Source organism: Carassius gibelio, chromosome B13 (assembly GCF_023724105.1).
Source record: "Carassius gibelio isolate Cgi1373 ecotype wild population from Czech Republic chromosome B13, carGib1.2-hapl.c, whole genome shotgun sequence".
Lineage (NCBI taxonomy): Eukaryota > Metazoa > Chordata > Actinopteri > Cypriniformes > Cyprinidae > Carassius > Carassius gibelio.
The window spans coordinates 12,385,326-12,398,324 of NC_068408.1; the positions used below are offsets into that span (position 1 = coordinate 12,385,326).

The window sequence follows — 12,999 nt, forward strand, 5'->3', positions numbered from 1 at the left end:
TCCAGTGGGTTGCTCTTCTGCTCTGAATTCCATTTACAATCTCATATCAAAGAGACAGCAGCAGCCATGTTGAAGTGGAAAAAATGGTATTCACAGCAGCCCAAATGATTTCTGATTCTTGATCTGTAACCCGTGAGCTTGACTGGTCTACCCCGCCCCCCGTCCCATAGCCCCATCTCAGTCTAGTCTTTGTCTGCCATGTCAGACTTCAGACTGTCACCCCGAATGTTGATTCATCTGCTCCTGTGTGAGCAAAGGCCCTGATTGCTACTAATAGCGTCTGATTTGCATACATTTTATTTTGAGGACACTGTTTTAGGACCTGGAATGACAGTCGGTAATGTGGCTCTCAGAGGAGAAAGCTACTCTTTTTTTATTAACTCTTTCAGTTGCTCTAATTGGAGCTAAAAACAGTTTACATGACAATTAAACTTCATGAACTCTTTCATAACTTCTTAGCAAACTGTGTGATTAAGGAATAAGCAAGAACTGTGTTATGGGTTTAAACATTTTTTTATTCTTTATTCTGTCAGTTTATGTTCATGTTCATATTTATATATATAAAATCTGAGTGCAATAGATGAAGGCAATACAATGGCAAACATATTGTACATAGTTTTTTCGACAAAAATATTATGTGGTTATTGACCAATATTAAGTTTAAGTGCAATTTTTACTATATATAATTTTTTTTATATTGCACAGTATTATATTTTGACCAAATTAACATAGCCTTGATGAACATAACATTAAAACTTTCAAAAACATTGAAAAAGCCTACTGCCCCCAAACTTTTGAACAGCTGCTTTTTTTATTGTATTGTTTGACTCTTTATGACTATTTTAATGTATTTTTACTAAACTATTTCACCTAAATATCGCAGGCACTGGACATTGAATATCTGTTATCCTTCGGACATGCCGTCCTTCACTCCTTGTGTCTGTCTGACCCATCCCATTTCAAGTCTTTGTCGTTCCCTTTTTACCGCTAGATGTAGAATTAGTAGGGAGCGCCTCTTGTGATAAATAGTTTCCTGTAGTGTCAGACATGACAGATTTTACCCAACAAGATGGGACTTGTTGAGTCTGGAAGAATCCATCCAGGCCTGGGTAACTCTAGCCAGAGTATATGTAAGGTACGTCGGCTACTCTCCCTCTTACATATATCACACAGACATGCAGCACAGAGTCTGTCAGTTAGTTCATTAAGCTTGTTTGATATATAAAGTGGGGTTTAGGTTCATCTGATTTTAGTTTGATGTCAGCACTTCAGTTGCAGAGAGAGTAGAAAAGAAGTGTAATTGTTAACCTAAAATGTGTCATTTGGTCTTGTTAATACCACATGCACATCTCACTGATCTTGAGAGAATTATGTTTGTTTAGCTTTTCAGACGTTGTTTAATTAAAGTTTAGATGAAGAGGCCTCACTTGGATGATCAAATGCACTTGTCCTCATTGGCCGGTGCAAATTGCGCCTAAATTTGTGTCTGTTCATCACCCAGGGAGTTTTTGAACATGGCTAATCAATGTCTTATGCAGGGACTCTAAACACAGAGAGCAGATATTGATAATTTTGTGCTTCTTGTATGATATGATGGGATAGGCCACATCACGTTGAACAGAAGCGCTCCTCGCTGCCTCAAAGAGCACAGTACACACTACCCAGTAGTCGCACAACGACTAGGCAGGGAGGATGAAAAGGCACAGGGCGCAAGCAACCCAGAGGAGAAGCGAGAAAGGCTTCTTTTTGGGGAGGCCTGTTTTGTTTAGAGTTGGTCAAGCACAACTACAAAGATGTTGCAGGGGTGCTGCCTTTGAAATCTTCCAAAGAAAATGATTGTTGGATAAACCGCCCCCGAAATGCCACTCTCTGGCAAACGGAGGGAGCGTGACCTATGACCCTCAGTATGAAAGTACAGCGAGACGCACTCCTCTATACCACCCTAAGCTCACCCCGCCCCAATTTCCCCCCTTTACTCCACCTCATTCAAGCAAAAAGAGAGAGAGAAGGAGCAAAAAGAGTGAAATTCATGTCATTCATTTAGCTTCTCTCTCTCTTAAGGCTGGGAGGGCGAGCTGTGTCTTAGGAGTCAAGAATTCAATTAGTTAAAAAAGGGGAAAAAACAAGAAAGAGAGCAAGAAAAGAAAGAGTCTGCAACAATAAAGCGATAACGGACAGAATGTGCGTTCCCACACGTTAAATACAGGGCGCTTACTACTGAAAGCACAGCATGGGAGCTATAGCCTCTGACTGCAGGTGGTGTCCCGAATAATTGCAGTCAATATGCCCCTTCTATGCAGGCTTTGCACAAGCAGATCATTACACACATGCCACATACAGGTGTTCCCCAGGCGCATTTGAGATGGAAACTTTTGTTATTCCCTAAAAAGCATTTTTGCTGAGAAGTTAGCTGGGGAGTTCAGCTCTGTGGCTTTGGTGTAATGCACGAGTGACATTAAAGTTCAGAAACATTGTCACAGTACCAAAAGAGATCATATTTATCTTAAAATATCGTTTGTTGAATTTAAAAAATGTAAATCTATTTTGTGTCAAAATGCGTCAGCATTTTCCTATGCAGCCTGTAAGCCTCAGATGGAAATAACAGTACTCGCACAAGTGGCACAGATCCAGGCCATCGTAAATAGAGCTCCAGGCTGTAACTGAAATGGTCAGAAATGCAACAAAAAAGTAACAATAATTTACTTATATATATATATATATATATATATATATATATATATATATATATATATATATATATATATAAAATTTACTATATATTATATTACTGTATAGTACTATTTACACACTACATATGTACACACAATATAGTATAGTGTGTGCATACGGTATGTAGTGTGTGTATATAGTACTATATAGTAACAGAATGTTATCATTGGTGTAGATGCTAATATAGTTATTTTTATAATATATGCGGCATTTTTATCATCTGATACATCAAATTCTTGAGCTCTTTAAAGTCAGATGGATTCTGATTGTCAATGTTTTATCTTCATCAGCTGAAAAAACAACAACTTTGTTCTTCTTTGTTGTTATGGTTAAATCTGTGGTGTGATCTTTCCTATTATCTTGGAATTAGAAAGCTTTAAGGTAAATGACATATTGGAGCCATAATATTTTAAGTTTTTTATGTTTATTAACTATTTCGTAATTATTCAACAATATTTGGCTCTTAATTGTTTAATTTTAAGGGTCTTTTATGGCTCCCTGTAATTTTTTATTATCTGATGTCCTGATAAATGTGTGATTTAATTAGTGGCAGGCGAAGAGGTCTGCATAAACTAGCTGCTGACTTTCTCATGGCTTTGTGTGTGTGTGCGTGTGTGTGTGTATGTGTTTTATGCTCTAATTTGATGTGGTGCTGTTCCACTCGGCTAAGCAAAAGGTGGTGTATGGAATGTTCCTCTGACCTCAGATGCAGGGGACATGAACAGAAAGCCAAAAGGTCTGTGAACTCGGGTGTGAGCTGAACAGGAGGGTGGGAGGGGGGCTTGGGGGAGCTGGGCTGGAGGGTCGACACAGAGAGGGAAAGAGAAAGACCCTGTCTATTGTGTTCCTCCAGCCAATATAAATACATCATAACCCTTTTCAATTCAAACATATTTAGGGACTAAGATGAAAGCACTCTAACATCCCCTTGAACAAAGCCAGGGGTCAGCTATAACAAATGAACAACATCCACTGCAAGGCTGATGCACGGGGGGTTAAACTCCCTTTGAACCCTGTCTTTACCCATGGGCCTTTAGGACAAGCTGAGATACATTTGGGGTCAATAGATTTTTTTCACTGTGTTTAAAATATTTTACTCATTTATCATAATCATTATACAATTAATGACAATTTAACTGCCATATTTTAAATCTAGGATTATTTGATTCTTTCTTTTTTTCATTCTTTGTATTACTTTTTAGATAAATGGAAATAGAAGTTGTGATATTGAATTGATGTGATAACCAATTTGTTAAAAATGATTCCCTGCTGCAGAGAGAGAACATTGTAAGGCAGTATTTGAGTCCCCTCAAATGTTTTATTTTTTACAGAAAATTATAACATTTAAATTAGGTTGGTTACCAAAAGGTATTATATAACACCTAAATGCATTAATTTATACCAACAAGATAAATTAATATTGGTTAAATCAAGTAGAAATAGCTATTTAAGGTAACAGTTGAAGGTCACCACTTTTTACAGTTTAAATTTGTATTTTTTTGGACCAAGCTGGTTTAAGTGGTTGACCTGCTGAACTACCAGCTGGTTAGTTAGCTGGTTAAAAAAAACACACACAGCTTGACTACTTGACTTATTTTTCTAGTGGGTTTGCTTTATTTTGCTTTGATGTAAAACTGTGTACACATAGAAAGCCACATAGCATGTGTAATCACACTTTGGAAAACTGAACGACTGTCATACTGCTGAAAATATCAATATATTTTTATACAGTTAGTGGCATCTCTATTTTGAATGAATCTATCCTGAAAACCTGAAAAGTTTTTACTTTTGTTTTTGTCGTTTCTGTGTACTACTTTTTTTACACTACATTTCCAAAAATTTGACGTCGCTGACGTAAGGTTGTTTAATGTTTTTGAAAGTTTCTCATGCTCATCAAAAATTAATTTATTTGAACTTAAACAGTAATATTTTCATATTATTTCAATTTAAAATAATTTTTTTATTTTTTAATATAATTCTAAATGTAATTTATTCCTGCAATGGCAAAGTTGAATTTTCCAAAAGCCATTACGCCAGTCTAGAAGTTTACACGATCCTCTAGAAATCATTCATTGATTTGGTGCTAAAGAAACGTTTTTATCATTATCCATGTGTACTTCGATTTTCACTGTTTAATATGTATGTGGAAACCATGATAGAAAATAAATAAATAATTATTATTATTCTTTCAAAAAATCTCACTGAACAAAAGGTTACACGTAGTTTGCATTCCACATGCAAATAAACAAGCAAAAATATGCAAAATAAATTATGTAACAATAATTTTGATTCTGTCTTTTAAAAATGATCCCGTTATTTATCCGTGGTACACTCAGCACATTTCTACTGATGTGTGCGGTTTGATATGAAAAGCGCTTGCGGTGGTCTTGACCCAATACATGTGGTTGCTTGTGTTGGTTTGGCCCTAACAATGTTGTTACTGTGGAGTTCTTCTCCCAGCAGGGGCTGAATTAAAGTTTGTGTGACCCCGGCACTAGCACAGTTCCTCGAATAATAATGTCAGCTGATTAGGTTACCAAAATGGTTGTGTTGGCAGTGAACCCCTGACATGTTCTAATGATCCTGAGGCGTGCTGGGTTTTTTGGGGCAGAGGAGTTGGGGTTCGGGGTGGGCAGCGTGGGCCAGGGGCTTTGGAGGGAGATTGTCTGTGCTCTTTGGTTTAGAGGGGGGCATAAGGTCGAGGGAAGGTGGAGGCACATTAGGCGAGACAGAGGCTTTGACCTTTTACAGCTATAATATCACTAGGAGTTCCTTTCAGATCAATCAGAACTTGTCTGGGAGACAAAAATGTATTTAATTGTGGTTTTCTATTTTTCTCCTTTTCGCTCCCTCCCTTGTGTTTTTTCACAATCGGATTCACTGAGGGATAAGTAATTGAAGTAATAGAGAGTAATAAGGGCTTGGAAGAGAGAGCTTTGGCCTTGCCCCTATTGTATCTTGTGTCACACGGGTTCAAAGGTCAGGCAGCCTGCATATTCTATTAGGGTGCACGGCCTTCATTGGGGCAAATGAGTTTACCCAACAGTAATTAAAATGCCAGCACTGGCCAGGCGAGCTGAATATGGTTGATGGGCCACCGCTAACTGGGTTGACAGCTGCCATGGCTGTCTTTGCCAATATGCTTGGGCTCTCAATGAACAAACCAACTGAAGCCATCACAGACGAAAGCGCATGTTCCCTCAACTTTACTAGCACACTCTCTCTCTTTCTTTCCGTCTTTTTTTTTTAAATAAAAAATGGCTTTGAATTTTGCTCACATATCTCCATTTCCAAACGTTATCATGTATCTTCAAAAACTTATTGGGTTTTTGCTTGGTATTAATTTTATGATCAATTATTGTTTTTACCTCATCAAATATTGAAATTCTGTTCTTAAAGCAAGCACACCTTTTTGTTCAAATCTAAAGGCCTGTTCACACTGAAAACAATGATACATGTTAAGCACACACTCCAGTTTTATCATCAGTTAGGGTGCATTCTAGTTGGGCGATATTCTCTATAATCATATCATTGTGCAAATTTATTTAATAATTTACTTACTTAGTTTCGTAGACGGATAGTGAACAAACGCCTGGGTACAACTAAAAGAAGCCTACAAATCATGTCTTTTCAAGTCAAGTATGGATGTTCTAAAATAGTTAAATATGACTGAATTTGCGATGCCAATTTAAAAGAAACATTGTAAGTTGCTAATTTTAATAACATTTCATCAGCTATTCAAACAGCCTTATCATCACTGACTTCATTCTAGCACAAGTGTATGCACTTTATGATAGACTTTAAGATCAGTGAATCTCTTGTACTTACATTGCACGTAGTTTATTACGAGAGAATTTGTGAGATAGCAGAATTCAGTCCGTGAGCACGCACACTTAACAAGGCTCTGGTGTTTCAGCAATGACTAATCTGAATCACCTCTGATTGGCCATTGTATTCATTCATTTAACCAATCGTGTGATTGGTTAAAATGCGCAACACTGTAAAAAAAAAAATCAATAACAAAAAACAAACAATGGATAAAAAAAGACCTCATATTAGATAATAATACTAGCCTAATAATAATAATAATCATTGTCTTGTTATCGTCAAAGGCATTAGCATCAGGCGATATCTCTGACACACGATACTATTGTCTTATCCGCACAACCCTAGTGAATTCTGATTGGCTATCAATGTTTTTATTTCCTATCAGGTGGAAAAATTGTTCAGAAGTGTTTCCAGCAATATCGTTCCATCTTTGTAGTTGTGCTATGGACTCTGTTATTCTTTCAAATGTAGAAAGATTTTAGAACTGTGTTTATCATTATGGTTATCATCCTTGGTGTGAAAGGCTCTCTGTATGTTGTGTGTTTGTGTGTGAGTGAGATGAAGGGTCACTGTCCCTCTGTTTTTGTGCTGGGGGTTTGGAGTTGGACACCAGGCGCTACAGAGCTTATTCACACAGGCTGGTTGTTAATTTGAGGCCACACTGGTATTCCATTGTGAAGCCCGTTTCTTTGGTTGATGTTAGTGGGAGGGCATAGAGCCCCCTGCTCTTTCTCTGGGTTTTCTCTAGACGTATGAAAGTATGTGAGAGAGGGAGATGCTTTGTGATTCGTGTTGTTTTACGTGCCTCTCGCGTGGTGCGTCAGTAAGCATTCGCTGCGAGGCACGTTGACGCCACACACACTTTATATAGTTGGCACAGAGACTGAGAAAGCATTCTGTCAATGAAAGAGACCATCCCAGCAGGGCATTGTAGGAATACCTGAGTGCTAAAAAAGGCACATTCCTGTGTGTTCACTAGTGTGAGGGCCCTATTGTTCAGCTCACCTCCGAACACAATGCTGGGAGCAGGAGAGCCTTGAGCCTCGCCTGCCAATCCCAGCTGTCCAGGAGGGCTCTAATCCCCGACTATCACGCAGGTCAAAACTGCTGCGCCCACCCATACCTGCACGACTAATTTCAACCTGTCACCCAACTAAAAAGGGGGCATCTTAGTGTTTTTGTTTCTTTTTCTTTTTTCACCACGTTTTTTCTCCCAGATGTCTCATGAATGAAAACACATCTGTGAACAAATCCGCTGTCTCAACATACCCTTCAGCCACACTTTACACCTCGCTACACTCCATTCGCTTTTCAAAATTTGTTTTTAATGCACTGTGTGTATTCTCTCCAGGAGCCAAAATAATACTCCACTGTTACGTCACCTGCTCCGTATTTAAATGCTAAGGTCCCACTTTATATTAGGTGGCATTAACTACTATGTACTTACATAAAAAAATAAGTACAATGTACTTATTGTGTTCATATTGTATTGTAAAACACTTTTTCTGCTATTGAGGTGGGATGGGGTAAGGTTAGGGAGAGGGTTGGAGGTATGGGTAAGTTTAAGGGTGGGTTAAGGTGTAAAGTATGGGTCAACAGTGTAATTATAAATGTAATTACAGAAATTAAATACAGATGTAATTACATGTAGTTTTTTTTTTAATATGAGTACAATGTAAAAACATGTATGTACACAATAAATACATTGTACTAAATTATTAATTAAAATGTAAGTACATAGTAGTTAAGGCCACTTAATATAAAGTGGGTCCAATGCTAAAGGCATTAAATGCTGGAACATAGATTATTCGAGAAAATGTTCCAGAAGGCACCGAAGACTCTTAATCACAGATTTTTATAGATTTTGTAAAGGTGTATTAATAATAATAAATACAAAGTATCGTTATTTTGCAATCATTACTAAAGATCTTTATATCTTTTCAGCAACTTTGTGACAGGAACAGCCTGCTGTGAGAATTTTGCTCCTCTTCGAATCTGGGACACAGAAAGGTATTTAAATATTTCAGAATTAATTTGTAGTAATATTTCTTTGCTCTATAGAACCTGTTGCTTGAACATGTTCCATATGCTCTGGGTTTTTTTTTTTTTTTTTTTGATTGCTGTAATGCATTTTTGTTTTGTCAGCAGATTGTGCAGAGTTTTTACATCTTTTAAGACACTGTGCCAAGTATATATATATAACTAATTTGAATTACGTGTTATGTATCAATTGATAGCCATAAAATTAAGTGTTTTCCACTCCATATCGAAATTACCATTAGATATTACGTTAGATCTTAGTTATGCTTAGATGCACAGGCTTTCATAGCAACAATCAATTAAATTTGGTTTCTACATGTATAAAGTTCAAAATGTTTGAATTCTAATGTGTTACTATTTGAAACATAAAGTGAAAGTAGAACCTTATTATGATGATGGAAGCTGCTCCATTATCCCTTCAACTGAGTCTTTTCTCTTTGGGAAGTTCAAAGCTGACTTAAAAATTCCTGCCATGAAAGGCCAGGCTTAAACCTGATACAACCTGACTGGTTTCCGTAATTCCCCAGCTTTACCTGCTGAATTCAGCCTGCTTGCATGTTGTCAGTCTGAGGAAAGTAAAAGAGGAGGCGGTGGTTTGGGGGGGGGGGGGGGTATGGAGGGGTGCCGTGAGTTCCGGCACCAAATGACAAGGAAATTTGAGACGGGAAAAATTGCGGAGAAGGAGTAGAGGCGATTCCAGACAAATTTCCCTGGGAATCACATGTTCTTTGGAACACCGGAACACAAGATTAATGTGATCCACCAATGTGGCTGCGTTTGATCTGTGAAGCGCGGGTAGCCAGTGTCAGCTTGATGGACACGTGGGCTGGCCGGCTATCAGAATGCAGAAGTACGCACAGGTATACAGGCCGTTGAATCAAGTTAGACTCACTACAACCCTGTTAAACTAGGAACCAATTAAGGTTACACAGAGGTGTGAGAGTCAGTGAACAGGCAAGAGTCTGTTGTTTTGATGTAACACACAGCAGTTTTTCAGAAATTGAATATACGTTTGGGCTCGGTGCGTTTTTTTTTTTTAGATTTTTGAAAGTCCCTATATGCTCGCCAAGGCTGCATTTATTTAAACTGTAGTAACTGTATATTATTAAAATTTAAAACAACTTCTCTATTTCAGTATGTTTTAAAATGTCTTTAGAATTTTCAGCAGTCATTCCTCCAGTCTTCAGTGTCACATGATCCTTCTAATATGCTAATTTGGTGGTCAAGAAAAAAAAATCTAATTATCATTATTGGAAAGGATTGTGCTGCTTTATATTTTTGTGGGAAAACAGTGTTAAATTTTTTGAAGGAGTCTTTGATTAATAGAAATATTTTGTAACATTGTAAATGCCTAAACAATTTCATGCATAATTACAAAAAAAAAAAAAAATCATTGAAAAAAATCAGACTTCCCCCAAACTGCAATAATATTAGTATAATAGCTGCTTTTACAGTTGTTCTTTGAAAAACAAATACAGTAAAAACAGTTATACTATGAAATATTATTAGACTTCTTAAAAATAAAAACATTCTAGATCTCAAAATATATATATATATATATATATATATATATATATATATATATATATATATATATATATATATATATATATATATATATATATATATATATTAATATTCGCTTCAGTTAATATTTATAATATTTGTATAATATTTATTACATTTAATTTTACTTGCATTAAAAGTAGTTTCAGTAGATTTTTTGTCTCACATTATTGGATCAGTTTAATGTGGAAAATAAGTGCATTTTAGAGCACTACCTGAGTGTTAAGTGTCTCAGGAGCGTTCAGTGACCTGTCCTGGAGTGAGTCGTGTTGTCTTTCCTCCTGTCTTTGTGTAGCTGCACTAGAGTCAGTTGTATCCTGCCATAATGTGTTCCCGTCTAGTAATCAGGTGCACCTTGTGTGAGGAGCACAAAGCCTCCAGTCACAGGGGGCTGAGAAACCGACTGATGAGTGGAGGGGCTGGGGGTGACAGGGAATGGGGGCTGTGTGTATGTGTGTGTGCTCCTATGTCTCCCTTTTTAACATTTCCCAGACGGGCCACCAGCATAACCTTTAGAAGACCAGCACAAACATGAGACACATTAGAGTGCTTACATTACTTCAATCATAGACGACATCAGAACAAACATCCAACCTGTTTGCCACAACAGTGTTAACTGTACTCTGTAATGTCAAGATTTGTTTTATGTTCAGCACAAAACTACTTGTGTTGTCACGTGTAAATTTAGTTAGTGTTAAAAAAAACTGAAATTATTTTTCAAACACCACATAACCTAAGAGAGAGAGAATTCCTGATGTTTTTTTGGCTATTTTTAAGTTCAACTGGCGAGAGCCAATGACATTTTTTTTACCATGTTCTTGAAAGATCGGGGTGTATTTTTTATTTTTTTTAGCAGGGCCTTGACTGGATGGAGGAATAATAGAGAGGACGTGTACAGGCCAAGATCACTCAGACCCTCATGTCTCACAGTACCAGCTGACCGGCTGCTTGAACTAATTACAGCATTATAAGGGAGGTGAAGAAGAGAGTTTAAGTATGAGGGACATTGAGATTTCACAACTGTTAGCCAGCACTCTAGTAGCATATTGTCTTCTATGATGTCTTTTTAAGTCAAGCACTTGAAAAGATACTTGATAATCATCAGGATGAAGACAGACAATCCACAGACACCAAACAAGCAGACATTTTATTGTTTCGCCAAAATGGATTGCAATATTGCTTTAATGTAAATTTATTAAGTGATAAATACTTTTTAGTATGCAAAGGGTGCAAAATTGATCAAGGCACCAAATGCAAGTAATTAGGTCAATTTCTTTTTTCAGTTCTTTATAAATATCATGCAAAAAAAAAAAAACTTTCAGGATTGGTGAGAGAAATTACTGGCTAAATTTTATGTAACAAAAAGTTTAATTTAGACCTTGAATATGCATTAGTTTGTCTGTGCCAACTTTTAATTAAACTTTCGTTATAAAGAAATCGGAAACATTTCCAGCTTCACAGAATTTCTGACTGTGCCCTGGACATGGCAATTATGTTCTTTCTTTAATGTCTTTCTCCTCTTTAAAGACAAAAAGTCTATGATCAGCCGGAGTCAGGGACACACAAGTGGTGCTTTAAAGGGACCCCTGAGTTTCATGGGGCTCTTGCCATCAAAGAATCTCACAATTGGGTAGAAATTCTTGACATTTTTTCCCTCAAAGAAAAGGTTTAAATGCCTGGATCCTACCAAGAGCTGTGTTATACAAATTGCAATCTCATTGTTTTTAAGAGAACGCGTGTGACATTTAAAAGTCTCCATTGTCCTATTCTATGTCATTGTTTTATTTTTTTTTCTTTCTCTTTGCTGGTGGTTATTTAGACTGTGGGCTAAATTGGCTGACATGCAGACAGCGCAATGCGATTTCTGTTTGTTTTAGGCCCTGAAAACCTCAGCAGGGCTCTTTATGTACCTGTCTCACGTCCTTTCAGGGTGCTGACTGTTTCCCATAGCTTCCCTGTGCCAGTTTACCCTCTACACTTAACCTTACAAGAGCGTTAGCTCAAAATGACCTTTTCCTGTGGATCTAACACCCAAAGAAATGTCTTCAGCATTGCCCTTTTTCAAAATCCATCAATTCATTAAAGTTCCCTTTCATAAAGTGTGTGTGTGTGTGGCCCAAATGGTCAAACGGAGACAGAGGACTGTTAAGGAGGCCGGCCCCACCATTTTTCTTGATGGCCCTGAGACCATAACTCATGACTAATTACGAACACAAGCCATTCTTTATAGTGCAGAATAGGGAGTTAAAAACTCCCAAGCAATATCAGAACATAAAAAGGGAGGGCCTTTATTTGCAACTGTCTTTAGGGCTGTTGGAAAGTATGTTAGTTTTTAAACAAATATGAAGTTTTAACTGTGTTAAGTAGTCAGTGGACCTTTGGCAAAAAAAGGAAAAGTTTAAAAGCCTTTTTTAATATTTTGCTTCTATAAAGACTCCAAATATACATTATATATATATTTTATATGAAACCGCAATTGCAGAAGACCAGAGAGATGCATGCATTTAATAATTGTTTTCTTTCTTACAATTTATTTATGCTAAATACATTTTAAATTATTAAATGTATAAAAATATATAATTAATGTTTTGTTACATTTTATTTTGGTTACTAATTTATTAAAATGTGTATTTAATCTATAATCTGATTAATTAAATATCATGTCATTCTGCTTTTTAACTCCCAATAAGAGTGTTTTGTTTTGCTAATGCATTTTGCTATATTTCAATTAATTGATATTTTCTGCAGATTTTCTGGTAAAATCAGTGCAGAAAAAGCTACAGATTCTGTACTGGTGTGTGGATGAATATTGGAAGTATTGGGTGCTGTTTTTGC

At 36.8% G+C, this 12,999-nt stretch overlaps 1 protein-coding gene across 1 annotated transcript in view; it reads left to right on the plus strand.

Moving 5' to 3' along the window:
• LOC127970655 (F-box/WD repeat-containing protein 4) overlaps positions 1-12,999 on the plus strand; it is a 28,350-nt gene that overhangs the window by 9,631 nt on the left and 5,720 nt on the right. Inside the window, exon 6 of the mRNA XM_052573321.1 lies at positions 8,503-8,568. Coding sequence (XP_052429281.1) covers positions 8,503-8,568 — 66 coding nt within the window. The remainder of the gene's footprint in view (positions 1-8,502; positions 8,569-12,999) is intronic.